The sequence below is a fragment of the Aptenodytes patagonicus genome, chromosome 2, assembly GCF_965638725.1.
Source record: "Aptenodytes patagonicus chromosome 2, bAptPat1.pri.cur, whole genome shotgun sequence".
Taxonomy (NCBI): domain Eukaryota; kingdom Metazoa; phylum Chordata; class Aves; order Sphenisciformes; family Spheniscidae; genus Aptenodytes; species Aptenodytes patagonicus.
In genome coordinates this window covers 103,345,665-103,365,568 of record NC_134950.1, presented here as the reverse complement: position 1 = coordinate 103,365,568, position 19,904 = coordinate 103,345,665, and the positions used below count along the sequence as shown (strand labels likewise).

The following is a 19,904-nucleotide window of genomic DNA, read 5'->3' as shown; positions in this document are numbered from 1 at the left end:
GCTAAGCAACATTTTTTTTAACTGTCTAACCAGCATTATTAAGCCCACACCAACATCAAGCATAACAGAAAAAGCAGTAATTTAAAATCTCATTTATGATCTCCTTTCAAAGCTCAGAATGGGGCAAAACATTGCAATCTAGTTTTACTTCTAAAGCACTTTATCTGATTAAGTTACCAGCTCTCTGACTTTACAGGTTGGATAACAACTAAGCAAAACAGGCGTCCCAAACTTAAAAGTAGTCTTTTTTTTTTTTTTTTTTTTTTTTTTTAAGTTTGGTACAAAAACATTTTTGAAAACTGAGTTAATCACAGTTCCACTTCCATAACGATAAGTGCTCTATCTCAGATATCTAACAAAAACCATTCCTTTTTTGATGGCTCACTGGAAGATGCAAGCTTTGAAACACAACTTAATGACAAACAGATCTAGTCAGGTTATATTTGAGAGTCTGAACAGTCTAGTCCTACAAACCTCTTCTGCCATAAAGAATACTTTTTTACTTCCACATAGTCTACCAGCAGATAAAATTCTATTAAAAAAACCTGAAAAGGTTAATTAGCAGTTTAGGTCATGGTTCAGAGCAGTTTTTCACTAATTAATAGATAATTAATGAAGATTACAATACAACAGTAGTACTAACCAAGTCCAGTGAGGAAGCTTATAAAGCAGAATCACTCACAGCAAGTATAAATGAAATCAAGCTAGAAACAATTTAAAATGAACCAGAGCGCTCTAGTTTTTAGAACTGACCATTTAAAATTAAACTTATCTTTACATAAAAGTCAGTAGACGCAATTCACACTACTTGGCATTGTTTGCAGAGAGGATGAGGTTGGAATGAATTAATCAGGATATTAAATCAGATTGTTAGTCTAAAAAAGGGTTTTTAAACGTCTCAGTTTGATAAACCAGTGTGCAGAATGAAAATGTTTTCAAGGCATCCATTTTCACTTGTTAAAAAGGATACAAAAACCATAATAATAATAATAATAATAGCATGTACATATACCTTTAATCGTAGATGTATGCGCTTCAGGAGTGTGACAGAGAATGCCTGATCTTGAAATACAAATATATAAAGGGAAAAGGTAATGGAATTTCTTTGCTATAAGATTATAACAACATTAATGTGCTGTGAACCTCAGGCTATTGTCAGACCCCTGTGACCTAGACCCATAGAAGCATGTTAACGATACTAGAGCAAACAGATTCAAATTGGACTGGTATTTTGCTAGTTTGATACAAGGATAAGCGAGAGGCAAGTGGCCTGGCTTAGTCATCTTTAGTTAACTTTTAACAACTGCCTATCAGTGTTGCAAATATCTATCAGATATTAATAGACCTACTATATTTCAAAAATAGTCAGCTTCGCTCAAGTCCACAGGCTGGCACCCCTCAGTAGCTGCTGGGAAATAATGTCTGCTTGAAAGATGGAAGAGGGCATCCATTGAGGGTCCCTCCGCATCCCTGCATGCCCCGCTGGAGCTACACAGTGTGCCGCTGAAACACAACCCTCAGCCAGACACAGAGCAGCATTTCTTAGTTGTTAGCTTCCAAGTTCAATGCAGATATCTCAAGCAGCTCAAAAACAAGAGTTTAAAGAAAATCCTCAAAGATGCAGGAAACCCCAGCCTTGGCAACAACAACTTCTATTGTTTTCAGCTTGTTCTGTTACCCATTCTTTCCCTTTCCCAGTTACATCATTATACTTAGAGGTTATTCACCATTTCCTGAAAGACACTTTTTTCCTCACAAGGCGGCTGCCAATGTACCATTCTATACTTCCCAGCTGTCTCTTACCAACCTGTTTGATCTTCTGCAGCATCTTCAGGGAAAAGGATTAAGCGCTATTTCATGTACTCTTGCACACATTTCCTTCTGCCATTATTCGCTTTTTAATGAATACAGAGCTTCCTCTCCTTATGGCTAACACTGGAAAAAATGGCACATGGGAACAGTGTAGCTAAGGAAGGCAAAGCCATATGAAGGGAAAACAAAGTAGTAAATTTCCCCAAAGAAAAACAAAAGGAAGAAGTATGAAGAAGCACCAAAAGCAGCGATAAAGACTGAAAGGAGGATCAAGTAAATATAAAAGGTGAAAGGAATTAGAAAACTTAATTGAAAGTAACAAAAACAGGCAAGAACATATTAAAGAGAAAAGAGAGCCTAAGAAGATAAAATAAAAATTACGTGTAAAGGCAGAAGAGGCAAATCAGGAGCTATTACAAAACTTTAATATTGGATTTATTTCCAGAGTTACGTTCTTCTAACTCTGTAACTACTGGGTAAAAACAACCTTCTAAACAAGTTATTTTGGATACTCTGGCAGGACTAACAGAAAAAATAGCATCTGAAATATAAGGATGCAACACAAATTGCCTAACACACTGTACAGCTAACCTGGACTGTTGCTCGTATTTGAGTCCAAACCTCTTCAATTTGGAGGTGCTTTAAACCCAGACTTGGTGAGCTTGCAGTGGACAGGCAGGCTTAGAGCCCGACCCTGGTCTACCTCTGACGGAAGCAGCCCACCAGTAGTAAGGACAGACCCTAAGCTCCTCTCCCATCTTTTGTCCCTGCCCTGCAGCACAAGCAAGCTATCCCACAGCAGACATGACGGATTGCAAAGGAATCCCCGAGTTCCCCAGAGCAATCACATGCTGCCAGACACACACAAGTGCAGAAACAACAAGGACACTAATCAGCTCAGGGCTTTGCTGTGTGAATGCTCCCACCCAAACCAACCCCAGCTGGCCAGCAGCACATTAGCTACATAGTGAAGGCATCCCTGAGTGTCACCTGTGGGATTTCCTAGCTCAAGTAAATTCAGGGAGCAAAGAAAAGCCAAACCTAACTGGAAGATACATGCCCTGCTCCTGGCCAAGCAACTAATATAAATTATTCCTCCTCTACATCAGCAAAGGTGGGGATGTCGTGTAACAGTCAAACAACTTCTTCAACTGATGTATGGAGGAACTGGGTCCATTACAAGACAGGGAAGAATTCAGACTAATGCTGTCATAATTACTGATCCTTCCCTGTGTGTCACAGCATCACAGGAAAAAGCATGCCCTAGGCCAGGCAACCATCAGATTACTGACAGCAGGTAGTATGTTTGACCCAGTCTCTGCAATTCAGAACTCTTTCATAAAAAGATTGCTTGCAACCCTATACCAACCCAAAAAAGCTTCAGAGAAAGGTGCAGGTATTACTAAGCATACAGCACATACGTTACTAGCTTGAAATATATACATCTACTAAGCCTTGCACTTGGAATTGGCATCCAACAACAATTCTGTTTCGAAGACTCCAGAATGTGTCACACAGGTGAAGACAGGGGCTTTTTAAAATTCATTCTATTTCATTTCAAAAACAAGATATTAAATATAGTGAGGCAGTTCACAAACTTCAGAAAAAAAGCTCTGCAGGTGGCCCAGATTGCTAAAATTAATACATCACTTTCTCTCCATTAAACATACCATACCTCTTTATCCTTGGTATTTCTCCAATGTATCCTTCAATCATAACAATCTCTGTAAGCACTAAAACAGTAGAGTGCAACAAGTAAAACAGAAAAGGAGATAACTATTAACAAGGAATTACTGTTCATATAAAAAATCCATAGAATTAAGTTAAGAATGTATATATAAAGTATTCAAGAACGTTTTTGACATATCCACAGTACTTTCCTCTCTCACAACAAAAGCGCCTGAAATGCCCTATTAAGGCACTATATTTTTTTTTCAGGATTCAATAGCTTCACCCTACTTATTTTGAGATCATGTGATGTTATTGTCTTTCTGAAAAAGTGACTAAACGCTAAATCTGCTGCAAAGTCAAAATGCTGGCTACAATTCGACAGCTCAGAAGGACAACACTAAGAATCGACTACAGGAAGAGTTACCCTGACCCTCTTTCCTCACCTCTCTGTGAAGAAATGCATTTGATCAGAATCCAGGATGCTGCTCAAAAACTCGGGAGATTTTGGATAGAAACTTTCAAGGAAAAGAAATTTTGAATCAGATGAAACAGGCTGTGTTCTGAGGAAGGGAAATGCTGAAGGGTGGATTGTCAGAGCCAGATGCAGCAGTACAAGTAACTTGCCTAATGTTTTAGGGTTTGCACATTGAAGAGAACAAATTTAGCCTTAGAGTGAAACGCTGAGCTGAACCTAATGCTGTATGCAAAAGCAAGCTTTTACTTTCATCTCTACTCTTTTGCCATCTATTTGTACTCTTCCCATGGATAACTAAATTGCTCCGGTTTGAACAATGTACTCTTTGCATTTACCAGCCATGAGGATTCTCTAACAGAGCTAAACCCAGCTGAGTCCAACAGATGTGAATAGGACAGAAAAATAGGGATGTTTTAAGATGGTCATTCATTGAAGGTGTGGAAAAGAGCACATGCAGGTCTGGAATAAAAGTCATCATTTCCGTGTGTATCACAGGCTCATTTAACAATGAGCAATCACAATTTTGTTACTAAGATTTTCAATCTGTTTCCCCCGCATTGCTTGTTTTCTTCTTCTGCAGCACTGTTTATCTCCCATTCAGTTTCTGTGAACTACTTACAAAATAAAGTCGTAACAATCACAATCGTAACAGGAATCGTCAGTCCTAACAGTTTTCTAAACCAAACCAGTGAAATAACTACATTGAGAAAAATAATTACAAAATCCCCCTAAAATGGATCATCTCACACACCTAATAGTCACTGCATGCCCAAAAGCATTTGATCAGGAACAGCAAAAACTGCAGCAAACTTTAATGTAAGAACAGAAACCAACTGATGGCAATGAAAATGTCTTGCCCCAGCAGATAAGATTTTTATGTTGAGCCGCACAATTATTGATGTTTTACAAAAGCAACTAAAATCTCTCTTTGCAGAAGTAGTTTCTCCATAATTACTGTATATTCCTCATTGTGCTCTACTGTTTTCTTTAAATTACAGTCTACAAAGCTGAACTCCCAGAATTCATAGAATCATAGAATCATTAAGGTTGGAAAAGACCTCTAAGATCAACGAGTCCAACCATCAACCCAACACCACCATGCCCACTAAACCATGTCCCTAAGTGCCTCATCTACACGTCTTTTAAATACCTCCAGGGATGGGGACTCAACCACTTCCCTGGGCAGCCGGGTCCAATGTTTAACCACTCTTTTCAGTAAAGACATTTTTCCTCACGTCCAATCTAAACCTCCCCTGGCGCAACTTGAGGCCATTTCCTCTTGTCCTATTGCTTGTTACTTGGGAGAAAAGACTGACACCCACCTCACTACAACCTCCTTTCAGGTAGTTGTAGAGCACGATAAAGTCTCCCCTGAGCCTCCTTTTCTCCAGACTAAACAGTCCCAGTTCTCTCAGCCGCTCCTCATAAGACTTGTTCTCCAGACCCCTCACCAGCCTCGTTGCCCTTCTCTGGACACGCTCCAGCACCTCAACATCCTTTTTGTAGTGAGGGGCCCAAAACTGAACACAGTATTCAAGGTGCGGCCTCACCAGTGCCGAGTACAGGGGCACGATCACTTCCCTACTCCTGCTGGCCACACTAGTTCTGATACAGGCCAGGATGCCATTGGCCTTCTTGGCCACCTGGGCACACTGCTGGCTCACAGTCAGCTGGCTGTCGACCAGCACCCCCAGGTCCTTTTCTGCCGGGCAGCTTTCCAGCCACTCTTCCCCAAGCCTGTAGCGTTGCATGGGGTTGTTGTGACCCAAGTGCAGGACCCGGCACTTGGCCTTGTTGAATCTCATACAGTTGGCCTCGGCCCATCGATCCAGCTTGTCCAGGTCCCTCTGCAGAGCCTTCCTACCCTCGAGCAGATCAACACTCCTGCCCAACTTGGTGTCGTCTGCAAACTTACTGAGGGTGCACTCAATCCTCTCCTCCAGACCATCGATAAAGATATTGAACAAGACTGGCTCCAGTACTGAGCCCTGGAGAACACCACTCATGACCAGCCGCCAACTGGATTTAACTCCATTCACCACAACTCTCTGGGCCCAGCCGTCCAGCCAGTTTTTGACCCAGCGCAGAGTACACCTGTCTAAGCCATGAGCCGCCAGCTTCTCTAGGAGAATGCTGTGGGAGGTGGTGTCAAAGGCCTTACTGAAGTCCAGGTAGACCACATCCACAGCCTTTCCCAATACTGGCACAGATAGTGGTGTTACTATTTTCAACTCATTCCTTCAGTGTCACACTTTTCCTAAGCAGTCAGAAACAGGCAATCAAAATGCAACCCAGTGCTCTCCTTGAAGTGTTTAGCTGAATGACAACCCCTTCATTTAAAAACTGTAAGGCGGGATGCCTTCAAGTCAGGACCTTCATAAGTCAATACCTCTGTCAAAGTAGTTCTCAAATTAACAGAAGAAAAAAATGCTACTGCTTTTGGTAGTGACACTCTTTCCACACATAAAGCCGTTTTCTTAGATGACAACAAAAATCTATAATTATTTTTGTTTAAACAGGAATAGCTCCAAAATTTCCAACCCAGGAACACAAGAAAGGGGCAGGGGGTGACATTTACCACATTATGCTGTTAACCTCAGCAATTAATACAGACAAATGGGTGATGCCAAATCTTTTAAGCATGGTCATTTCACCAAGTTACTAACAAGCTGTAGTTCTATATATTGCCTATTGAAAATCTGATTTCAATCCCCCCACCTTTTTTAGTCTGTGAAATAGAGATAGCCCCTTGCATAATTTTTGCCAGTAGTACCTTTACTTTTCAATAATCTCAGTTTAAAAGGCACTACTACCTAGAAATACTGTTACAGATGTAGTAGTGTTCACAGGGTGTCTGGGGCAAGGGGCTGGCAGCAGGGGGGCTGCAGGGCAGCCCCTGTGAGGAGAGGCCAGGGCTGCCCCGTGCCGGTTCCAGCCGGCTCCAACGGACCCACTGCAGGGTACAGCTGAGCCCCTCAGCCACCGGTGGGGGCCTCGGGGAAAGCCTGGGTAAGAAATGGCAAAATGTTGCCTGGCAGTGAGGAAAAAAGTGTAACAAACAGCCCTGCAAGCACCAAGGTGAGAGAAGGAGGATGGGGAGGAGGTGCTCCAGGCACCCCAGCAGAAATTCCTCTGCAGCCACTGGAGAAGACCTCAGTGAAGCAGGTTGCCCCCCTGCAGCCTGTGGAGAACCACACCAGAGCAGGTGGTTCAGGGTACACCCTGAGGAAGCTGCAGCCCACAGAGAGCCCATGCAGGAGCATGGTTTCTGGCAGCAACTGCACATAGCCCGCGGGGGACCCACGCTGGAGCAGACTGTGTCTGAAGGACTGTGCCCTGTGGAGAGGATCCACGCTGGAGCAGTTCTTGGAGGACTGCAGCCCGTGGGAAGGCCCCAGGCTGCAGCAGGGGAACAGCGTGGGGAAGCAGGAGCAACAGAGAGGAGCTGTTATGGGCTGACCGCAACCCCCATTCCCAATTCTCCTGCATAACTCAGAGGGAGGAGGTAGACCAGTCTGGGATGAAAGACTGAAACTGAGCCTGGGAAAAAGAGGGGTGGGAGGAAGGTAGTTTTACAGTTTTCTCTTTGTTTCTCACCATCCTACTCTATTTTTAATCAGCAATAAATTAAATTAATTTTCCCCCAGTCGAGTCTGGTTTGCCCGTGACAATAACTGGTAAGTGATCTCCCTGTCCTTATTGTGACCCATGAGCTTTTCCATCTTATCTTCTCTCCTGTCCTGTTGAGGAGGGGGAGCAAGAGAGCAGTTGGGTGGGGTCTGGCAGCCAGCCAAGGTCAACCCACCACACAGTGAAATAAATAAAACAACCCATCCAAAACCATTCCCCCTTTCTATGTCCTTTCAAAGGATGTAGAAACAGGGACTCAGTGAGGCCACTACCCTCCCTCTGACCCTCCTCAAGCTGCACTTTGGCACAAACTGTCAGTTTCCTGACTGGGAGCCAAATGATACTTTTCCTCAAAAAGGAACTCCTGACTCCTCCAATTTTTATTCTTCGTTTGGCTTGTCATCAGCTTCTTCAGTCAAGGCTACTCTTCCCACAATCACAGAAATTGAAAAGAGTATTTTATCTACTGTTATCAGCAGATCATAATGAAATCAAACAGCACATACAAATACTATTTAATATGCTGTCATTCATATACATACATATATACACACACTCTTCACTCTAAAGTAGGCAATCCAGTGTAAATTCTACACTTTAGCCTATATATAATATAGGTACCATTTATCTGCTCATTTTCATACAGACTGACGCTGCAACTATCAACAATCCATAATTACTAACCACATGAGGACAGTTTAACAGTTAGTAAATATTGGTTAATGTTTAAACTGGGAATGGATGGGCAACTTCACCAGACAGGTCAACGTGACTGAAATCAAGAAAGGTTATGTGAAGTATAAAAGGCTCAGCCCTGAAGCAATTTCCTTTGGTTGTTTTTTACAATCAAGTCTAATGACCCATTGTAAAACTATGTTTTGTGAAAGCGTTAGACAGACACAATATGGCTAAACTCAATTCAACCTGTGTCCCTCATCTCCCTAAGGCCTAAGATAAAAGCAGACTGTACACAAATACTCTGGTTTTGTGCCTCCCACCTCCAGAAAGCTTTAGTAACATGGGATTTGAGAGCTAGCATGTCTAGAAAATGGGGGGAGAGACCCAAATCTCTGAAGACCTAAATTCAAAACCAAGAAAAGAAGAATTTCTATATTAAGCAGTTAAAATTTCTCCTTTAAATTACAGAATAAATGTATTATCTTGCCTACTGTAAACTGTTTGTATCCAAGCTTGTGTACACACACTGTATGTATTTTTTTAAAAGACAGCTTTTAAAGTGGTTCATAAAATATTGATGAGCAATCACCATAAAGACATTCTGTGGTTCCCATCAAAGACAACTCTTCATCTTATTGGGACATGCTATATAGCCCAAACAGCTTTTAAATTCTGTACAGAAATTTTACTTAATGATGGAATATACATCAATTACAACCCTGTTTTCTCCTAGCTTACAGACATTGCAACTCCTTAGCAATACTTTCCTAACATACTATGTCATCATAACTGGGGAACTAAGCACGTGAGTGGAAATGGGTGCCCCAATGACGTAAAAATCGCTGTAATCCAGTCTTATAATGTGGGTAATGTGCAGGCGAAGCAAGATTTACTAAACTGTTAAATCAGAGCCTTGCATGATGAAACTGTTCTGTATATCAGGAAGAGTGACACACCCTGGCTACACCACTGTGGCTGTCATTTTGAGAAACCTAATTCTGAGGCTGAGACCAAATTAATTTGTCCAGCTTCTAACAGGCAGTATAGCGGTTTCAGATTATAAATTACAATATCATAGTAAAAGTACCTGAAGATGCCTCTAGTTAAAATACATCTTGGGACACAGTATAAATATTCATCAGACATGACCTGTGTATAAATACTGCACAGTTATTACAGATCACTTCTGGAAATGGCAGTTTACCTGATAATTTACCTGATAACTAGGAAATTTCAAAGTTCCAAAAGACTCATGATAAAAGTCAGGGTGATATAAAAATGAGACTTCACAAGGTCTCTTAAAAACTCTCTTTTGGCTGTTAGTGCAATAATAAACACAAACATCCTTCTTTTCCATTTTCTGATGAAGAAGGATAAAAAGGTAAAGTCACATGAAAAGTGCTTATGCGAATTATCTCAATAGAGAGTTGGGAACTGACAATTACACTGTTTGCAGACAGATGAGGTAAAGATCTGCTTCTTGAAACCATCTCTTGAACCAGCAGAATGACACTGTTCTGAAGAGGGTTTCCTGACAATGCCCTTAAGACTGAGAAATAAAGCTAGAAGAAACCCCTTCATATTTCATACAGAGTTCTAAATAATTCCAAGAAAGTAATTTTCTTCGGGAGTATAGTAAGCTTTCAACCAAATCCAACAGGGGAGCCATTTTCTTGGAAAACTAGAAAGACGACTATTAGGAAAAAAAAAAAAAGGAAGGAGGCAAATTCTTTTTACAAAGTTTCCTATTTTGTAAACTGTGCACTACAAAATTCAAGCATCCAAGAAAAATCTACTGTACCCCTTAAGAAAGGGGAACCCAAGGAAAGCTAGACTTTTAGACTTAAAACTAGCAACTAGGATAACCACCTTGGAATCTGGACAGAAAATCCAGACAGCTCTTGTTAGGCTGACCAATCTACAGAGACAGCTGCCCTACAGAGTGCAGACGCTATGCAGTTTAAACTTATTCAATTTAAATATTCAGTAGAAACATTTTTTTAAACTTTCAATATATACATAGCCACACTACAGGAGTATACCACCCATGCAACCTTTTGATTTTCTTTAAAAAAAAAAAAATAGGTGAAGAAAATTGTATCATACAACTATGACAGGTATCAAACTTAAAACGTCCTAACATCAGCTGGCTATGAATTCAGAATTTGTATTTAATCCCCTGCCCCACAACACCTCTGTCTCCTGAACCCATTTGCAGCTTTTGAAGTTGTTACTAATGATGTAGAATTATGAAGACAGAGGGTTACATTTCATTTGGGTTTACATACATGAATTTAAGCTTCTACCATGTATCTTAACCAACAGTCCCGTTATCTACGGTATTTTACTTCACTTGGATAATGAAAGTTCACCATTAGACTCTTTCATAAGACACAGTGAAAAAGAGCTTCATGTTCTTCTCCATTAGTGGAAGATCATTCCCAAATACATAAATTAATGCATTATCATTAAACAAATTTAAATGAAAGAAATATAATTATAAGTAACAACTCCTATTTTTATGGTTGCCTTTTGCAAAAGTAAGCCATTATCATATGCTATGACCCCTGTCAATTTGTCAATTCTCTTTCCAATTGAAATTCTATTTTCAGAGAAGAGTTATGGTTGGAAGGGACTTCTGGAGGTCATCTGGTCCAACCCCCTTGATCAAGCAGAGCCACTTAGAGCCAGTTGCCCAGGACCACGTCCAGATAGTTTTTTAATACATCCAGGGATGGAGACTCCACAACCTCCCTGGGCAACCTGTGCCAGTGCCAGTCACCCTCACAGTGAAAAAGTGTTTCCTGACGTTCAGAGGGAACCTCCTGTGTTCCAGTTTGTGCCCGTTGCCTCTGGTCCTGTCACTGGGCACCACTGAGAACAGCCTGGCTCCGTCCTCTTTGCACCCTCCCTTCAGGTATTTATATACGTTGATGAGATCCCCCCACTTGAGCCTTCTCTTCTCCAGGCTGAACAGTCCGAGCTCTATGAGGAGAGATGCTCCAGTCTCTAGTCTCTTAACCATCTTCATGACCCTTCGTTGGATTCTCTCCATTATGTCCATGTCTCTCTTGCACTGGGGAGCCATTCTTATTCATTTTTTCCAATAAAACTTCAGAAATCCTGTGTTCCACTACCATTTGAGAAATCTCCAAAGGAACTGGCACTATATACGGAATTCAGCAGCCCACTTACTCCTTTTTATTCAAATCACTTACAGTAAGCTAGAAAGAAACAAAATCTTTCCCAAAATTCACACTTTTTAGTTTAAATGTTCCTTAACACGTCTATGAACATTATTTTCCAGAATTATATCAATATGTAAAATACAATCTTAAAATCAGTTCAATGAAAAGCATGATTTTAACAATTGCTACTAGACTGTTTGTCTTCTTTCTAGTCATACAATATTCAGTCACAATAACCTGAGTAACTATGGTATTGAAAAAGCAGTAATGTCTGGAGTCAGTATAAATATTACAAAGCCCATTTTTGCAAAGGGAGGGCATGCTGACCCAGGTTATCATCTTACTCCCTTAAGAATAAATAAAATTCAGGAAAATCAGATAGGGATCTGAAATACTGTGCTGTTGTAAAAATCATGAAGCATCCCCATCTCCAACACAATGTCATGATGCTTCTGGGAAAACAGTTTGGCTAATTTAATAACAAATATGAATATGTTGAATATGTTTCTTCTTTGTATAGTACAGTAGGTTGTACCCCCCAAAAATAAATGCCATAAGGTAAGGACAAACTGGGAAAAGTTTTGGTTGGGAGTATGTAAGAGTACACGTTTCAGTTCTGAAAGCAATCAAAGCAGTATGAAACCTTAAGGCCTTCAAACCACAAACTCTAGAAGCTTTATTCCACACTACACAATTCCCTGATAGAAGCTTTTTTTTTTCTTTTAAAATTTTGCACTGTTTCTACACTTTCATGCTGTATTTCAAAAACATCATACTCCAGCATTAAAGTTAGAGTCAATGTCTTGTGGACCAGACACTTGTTTATATTGAAAGTACAGTCAATTAAACTAAACCTTGTAATTTAAAGCTTCATGGAACAGTAATTTTTATGGCCTGATAAGTAATGGAGACAAACTTAGGTAACCCAGAAAGACCCAGACAAATATGTTTATTTAATAGCAAGTGTTTACTAGTCAGGCTGCAGAAACAATACTGTCTTTTCCCCCCTTCAGTGCTAAGTACTGCATGTACACACACACGAACACAGCCAGAGAGAGCAAGGAACACAGTTACAAAAGAACATTAAACCAGCAGATAATTTATCTGTCCTGCTGAGGAAAGCTCAAGGAAGTGAGCCAGAACATCTGAAAAGAAGAAAACACGAGAGGACTAAACATAAGAAAGCAGAGATACAGCACTGAATTAAGATAGCACAGAAACTTTAAACAATACTCTACACCCACCTACATTGATGCAACTTAAATAATTTCTTGAAGTCTTCCCAGGATCGTTTACCTATGAATCTAACAGGCCACAGAGCTCCTGCCAGAAAAGTTCTCTGAAATTACCACTTACACAAAGCGTACACGGCAAAGTATCACACTGCCCAAACATTTAGCTAGAGGAGAAAGCAAGCATTAGGTTGATGAAGACCATAACAGCAGCACTTCTGCTAGCTAATGCTTACATCTTTCAGGCTAGCTGCAATTATTTCAAGTGTGATGCTTACCTTTAATAGTTTCCTCCACAACTTCTACTACACGATCTATCTGCTGAACCTAAAAAAAGTCAGAAGGTCAATATCTAAGTAGTCAACAACTGGACATATTTTATATATACTCTTCTTTCAAAAGTGTGTTGTTCTGGATTAAGGGGGAGTAAAGAGTTTGCGGCTATGTTTTTAGCCATTTTTTTCCTGTGAATCTTGGTTCATCTGCCAAAAGTAACTTTAAAACTCACCACCTAACTTAAACCAAATTTTGCCCTCAAAAATAGCAAGTTCCTGTAAGTTTGGCTAAAATCACGAAATGGCTAGAAAAGAGGGACCCTAGAAAAGAGTTCAGGCCTTAACTGCTGTTCATGGTCTGTGAAAGGCAGTGGTCACCCAGGCAGTCGGCACCTGGGCAGCTCAAACAGCCCCTAAGTGCTCCCTCTCCCCAGTCTCAACGCCAAAATAGTAGATGGTAGAGAACATAAGAAGCTGAGGATATTCTGAGGGCAGATTACAGGGGAGAAAATTAAGGAAGTATTGCAGGAGAAAGACACTGGAACATGGGAAGAAATTAAACATACCATGGTTAAGTTTAGGGGAACAAGACGTTGTCCTGGACTTACTGCAGGCAGTGTTTGGAAATGGAAGGAAAAGCCCCGATGCTTTTCAAAAGACAGAATAACATTTAATGACCATGACATAGCATCTCCAACAAGGACAACAAATTTAGGTTTTAGTGTTACATTTGCCAAAATCCACCCATAATGTGATAAACCATTAAATTATTTCTTATTAGATAGAATATTCTTTATTTAAACTTAATGGCCAATACACTACAGAGATTTTGGTATATTAAGTAGAAGGAATCAGCATTAACACTGCAAAATTAAACACTCAAAAATTCTTAAAGTTGAGATTCTTCCTCCAACTTTCATCCAAACTGCATATTCTATGTCATGTCTACTACATATGCACATATATGTTTACATATATTGCAGGAAAGCCAAATACAGAAAGCCCTACTTTGCACCTTTAAATGAGTTTATAATTTTTCCACAATATTCCTTTTAAAACACTGCTTCTCTAAGCTGTACGCTATATGAAATAGATTTAGTATGATTTTGCAGTCATTTCCTTGGAGTTTCTTTTCCAGTTTGTTTCAAAAGCAAGCAGAAAAGCACACGTTGCAGAGGCTTCAAGAGCAGAACCTGGGCTGCAACAAGGAGCCTGGAAGTTGGATCCCTTGCATCAAAGCCATTAAGTCTCTGTGCCCTTAAACCACCAAGTCTGTAATTTCCTGTAAACACGTCTGCACAATCATCTCTATTTCACATTCATTTTCCAATCTGTCTAATAGCAGCTAAAAAAAAAAAAAAAAAAATTAACTCATCTGTAGTTGGTTTCTGATCTAGAGTTCCCAACTAAAGTCAGTGGGAGTCTGTTCCTTTTCTTGTCTGGGTGTTGGATCAAGACCATGTAAAACTACTTTTTTTTTTTCCTTTTACTTTTTTTTTTTTTTAAACCTTTTGAAATACAGCCTTTTCTACACATAAATTTCTGCCACTTCAGGTTTCTGAACACAGCATATTAGTTATGAATTCTAGAAATTAAGTTAAAGTATCACTAATATTGGCATTTTAATAACCTTATAAAAAAGATATATAAATCCTTTTCCGGATTACAAGCATTGATATTATAGACATGTCAATATTTAGCAATCTACTCGTAAAGAAAGCACATGTAAGCATTGGTGTGGAACATGTGTATTTACATACTTGTGTACATATCCCTTTTAGATATAAGTTAAAAAATTATGACCTAAGATACTTACATATAGACTTTCTACTTAATTTCTTAAAAATAAATAAAAAAATGCAACTTGAAAACAGAAGCATACATATTTACAACTATAAATACAGAGAACACAGTCTGTGCCAAATACATTGCCTAAAATATTATTGCTACATCTCAATACCGAACTGTTTAAGTTCATAATCATTTTAAAACAAAAGAAACCCAGTTGGTTCATAACCTGAACCACCCATGATTACTTTCTGAGGAATTTTTGCGTAGCTCCAAACCCCCTGTTAAATAAAGATACAGAAAAAAACCAACCAGTATATTGTATTTTCATTTTATTGTATAAATTAAATTATTCTGAATATGTCTGTCAAGACGACGGTTCACATAAATAACTAAAATTATAGGTCTGAGAGATAATGAGATCTGTGACTAGAAACGGATGTTTATTCTGCCTTATGTGTGATTTCCCACATTAAGTATTTTTCATTTGGAATTATTGGAAATCACTTGGCTAAAGCTCCAAGTGCTCAAGAAAAAAAATATGGAATGCTTCCAATCTTTATAAAGATAAAAGTATTTTAGTAAAACTGAGGTGAATCTGGAGTGAGACGAGGGAAGGGTTTACAGGATTCTTGTTTGGAAAAAAGGGAAAAAAGAAAAAGGAAAAAAAATCACAAAGTCATGGTAATGAAATTTTCTTGGGTATACAGAGGCCTGCAGGATTCCTTTCCCCACATCTCACTAACCTTACGGATAATTCTGTTCTGAAGTGGTATCAAAGGCATCCGTAAACCTTCTTGAGCAGAAACCCAATAATGTCTCCAACAGGCATCGGGAAGCCCATGGAACACAGAGACTTAAGAGTTCTTAGCGGTGTATGAAGGGAAAAGACACCATTCCTCAACGTTTCTTTGCAATGAGTCTCCATAAACCAAACCTTCAGGACTGACAGCGGGTACATGACTGCTGGATGTAGTTTCTGCACCATACTTGACAGGAAGCTAGCTGGTCAACAAGCAACGAAAAAGAAGAGAGTTGTATCAAAGCATGAAGCCTGAGTTGAAACAAAGACCAGGATAAATCTTTGAGCCTTCCTGGTGGGATGAGAGCTAGGCATAAGTACAGCTCAACAATAGTATGTATCCAGCCCTTATACACACAAGGAAGACATGAGGCAATCCATGCTGGGGCTGAAGCTGCAGGTCACTCCTGAACACGCAAATGTGAGCCAGTCACATTTCAAACCATGCGCCTCCCAGGACACCCCAACACTCCACTGAGAGACAGAAGCCCTGAGCTCTCCAACTAAGCACCAGTAATTAGCAAGAGAAGTACAGAAATGCACGCATGGGCCACTTGTCAGAGAAAGTCACCCAGTTCCCTTTGTACTCTCACAATCACATTCAACAGATGACCAATAGGTGTACACAGCCCAAAGACATGCTAGTAATGTGCTATGTCTGCAGTCTCACACTAGGTGATCTGTGAGTGCAGACAGACATGCATGTTGAGGATGGTCACGCAAATTCTTCCAAGCTCTCAGACATGACCCAAGTTGTCTCAGAACCAGTATTAACATCCTGAAACTGTCTTGCAGGAGATGGACCCTGGGAAAAAACGTAACCTCTAAAAGAGCTCCTATAAACTCTGAATACTTTTAACGGGCAGTTAAGTGAGAGGTTGCACATTTACCCTGAGAATTTGTACTCTATAGAAGTCAGTGAGCCTCAGACCAAAGAAAGCTGTCTAGAAAAGTGCATCCATGAACCTGTCATGAAAGTAAGAGAAACTTGCTGACATTCTCTTCAGGGAAGCAGCAAGACCTCTGCAAAGACCCTGCATTGTCATCTGGGAAGACAAAACCTCTGTGCTGGTTTTGGCTGGGATAGAGTTAATTTTCTCCATAGTAGCTTGTATGGGGCTGCGTTTTGGATTTGTGCTGAAAACAGTGTTGGTAATACAGGGATGTTTTCGTTATCACTGAGCAGTGCTGACACAAAGTCGAGGCCTTTTCTGCTTTTCACCCCACCCCACCAGCGAGTAGGCTGGGGGTGCACAAGAAGCTGGGAGGGGACACAGCTGGGACAGCTGACCCCAACTCACCAAAGGGATATTCCATACCCATATGACATCATGCTCAGCACATAAATCTGGGGGAAGAAGAAGAAAGGGGGGGATGTTCAGAGTGATGGTGTTTTGTCTTCCCAAGTCACCGTTACGTGTGATGGAGCCCTGCTTTCCTGGAGATGGCTGAACACCCACCTGCCGATGGGAAGTACTGAATGAATTCCTTGTTTTGCTTTGCTTGCGTGCGTGGCTTTTGCTTTACCTATTAAACTGTCTTTATCTCAACCCACGAGTTTTGTCTTTTACCCTTCCAATTCTCTCCCCCATCCCACCAGGGGGAGTGAGCGAGCAGCTGTGTGGTGCTTAGTTGCTGGCTGGGGTTAAACCACAACAACCTTGTAGAAGATTTACAGTGAAATAAATATACTTTCCGTTTAATGCATCCACTGAAATATGGACAGAAGCATTTTGCGGGTAAAGATATTTGGACCAATCTCTTTCTGAAGCGATAGGGCCAACACAAAACATGACAGATGGTCTTCAGATGTCCCTTACAACCAAAGCCAGGTAAAAAGTGCTAAACTTCATAAACCAAACAGTTAGCTCTTTTTAGTGAGGATATCCAATGTCTTAATGGTCTTTTCTGAGAATGAAGCCTCTGCGTGCTTCTCTCTGTGGCTGCAGCTGTGATAAGAAAATAGAGGGTGGTTGTGAAAACAAGCAATTCATGAACATCCAGTATTTTCTGGAGGACACAGACTGCCTTTTAATGGCGTCCGCTACACGGGCATCTAAGGCACCACAGAAAGGCTGTTTGGTTCAAGCTGCACCACTGAAGAACCTGAGGAACCATCTGGCCCAACTATGTACTGCAAAAAAGGTGGGAATACGTAAGGCATCCTGGCAGTCTATGTGATAAAAGGTATTTGTTTTCTCTCCTCTTAATACAGCCCAGAGATAATTTCAGATGGTGTCAGCTGCAGGAAGCATATTTACACCAGAGGCACACTGCCCTTTGCCAACTGTCGCAGTGCTTGTGCTTTCTGGAGTTATGCCACTGCCTGTTAGATAATGGCTATTCTGGTCCAATTTGAAGAGGATTAAATCCTACAAAGTGAGCGTTTCAATTCCTTCAGAAAATATCTCCTTATATTGTCACTTGAACTTTCTCTATCTCAGAAGAGAGTGTCTACCAGGTAATTAAAAAAAAAAAAAATTAAAAAGTCACTGTAGGAGTTGGGAAGCATCTTGACATTCAAATCAGTAGTTTCCCTCAAATTATCTTTTGATTCTCAGTGCAGTGATACATCAACACATGTGAGAGTAGAATCCATCACACTCTTTGTTGTCTCCACATCATCAGATCGCAGAATAATTCCTACATTTGACAGGCCATTTCCTGAAAGTGGTCACAAGGGATCCACATCCCACAAAAAAAGGAGGGTAACTGTCATAGGTGATTCCCTTCTGAGGGGAACAGAGGGCCCGATATGCCGACCGGACCCATCCCACAGGGAAGTCTGCTGCCTCCCTGGGGCCTGGGTCAGAGACATCACTAGGAAACTCCCTGGTCTGGTACGGCCTTCCGACTACTACCCGCTGTCAGTTATACAGGCTGGCAGTGATGAGGTTGCAGAGAGAAGTCCTGAAGCGATCAAAAGGGACTTCAGGGCACTGGGGCGACTGGTTGAAGGATCAGGAGCACAGGTAGTGTTTTCCTCTATCCCTACAGTGGCAGGGAAGGATACTGAAAGGAGCAGGAAAACACACCTGATCAACACGTGGCTCAGGGGCTGGTGCCATCGGTGGAACTTTGGCTTTTTTGATCACGGGGAGGTTTACATGGCACCGGGCCTGCTGGCGGCAGATGGAGTCCAGCTATGTCACAGGGGGAAAAGGATCACTGCTCATGAATTGGCGGGGGTCATTGAGAGGGCTTTAAACTAGGTTCGAAGGGGGAAGGGGATAAAACCAGGCTCACTAGAGATGAGCCTAGGGGTGGCATGCCGATGCCGGGGGTGAAATTGATAGCCCAGCTCAAGTGCATCTACACCAATGCACGCAGCATGGGCGGCAAACAGGAGGAGCTGGAAGCCATTTTGCAGCGGGAGAGATATGACTTAGTCGCCATCACAGAAACATGGTGGGGTGACTCTCACGATTGGAGTGCTGCGGTGGATGGCTATAAACTCTTCAGAAGGGACAGGCGAGGAAGGAGAGGCGGTGGGGTGGCTCTGTATGTCAGGGAGTGTTTCGATTGTCTAGAGCTCAACGATTGTGATGATGATACAGTCGAGTGTTTATAGGTAAGGATGAGGGGGAAGGCCAACGAGGCAGATATCCTGCTGGGAGTCTGTTATAGACCACCCAACCAGGATGAAGGGGCGGATGAAACGTTCTACAAGCGGCTGGCAGAAGTCTCTCAATCGTTAGCCCTTGTTCTCGTGGGGGACTTCAACTTCCCAGGCATCTGCTGGAAATACAACACGGCAGAGAGGAAACAGTCTAGGAGGTTCCTGGAGTATGTGGAAGACAACTTCCTGACACAGCTGGTAAGTGAGCCTACCAGGGGAGGTGCCTCGCTCGACCTGCTGTTTACTAACAGAGAAGGACTGGTGGGAGATGTGGTGGTCGGAGGCCGTCTTGGGCTTAGTGACCATGAAATGGTAGAATTCTCCATTCTTGGTGAAGTAAGGAGGGGGGGCAGCAAAACCACAACCATGGACTTCTGAGGGCGGACTTTGGCCTCTTCAGGACACTGGTTGAGAGAGTGCCTTGGGAGACGGTCCTGAAGGGCAAAGGGGTCCAGGAAGGCTGGACGATCTTCAAGAAGGAAGTCTTAAAGGCGCAGGAGCAGGCTGTCCCCATACACCGTAAGAAGAACGGGCGAGGAAGACAACTGGCCTGGCTGAACAGGGAGCTCTTGCTGGGACTCAGGAAAAAAAAGGAGAGTTTACCACTGTGGAAGAAGGGGCAGGCGACTCAAGAAGAGTACAGGGATCTTGTTAGGTCGTGCAGAGAAGAAATGAGAAAGGCAAAAGCCCAGCTAGAACGCAATCTGGCCGCTGTCGTTAAAGACAACAAAAAA

The 19,904-nt window shown here is 41.5% G+C and overlaps 1 protein-coding gene across 1 annotated transcript in view; it reads right to left on the bottom strand.

Moving 5' to 3' along the window:
• CDKAL1 (CDKAL1 threonylcarbamoyladenosine tRNA methylthiotransferase) overlaps positions 1 to 19,904 on the bottom strand; it is a 440,703-nt gene that overhangs the window by 275,794 nt on the left and 145,005 nt on the right. Inside the window, exon 7 of the mRNA XM_076330630.1 lies at positions 12,965 to 13,013. Within this exon, the coding sequence (XP_076186745.1) occupies positions 12,965 to 13,013 (49 nt within the window). The remainder of the gene's footprint in view (positions 1 to 12,964; positions 13,014 to 19,904) is intronic.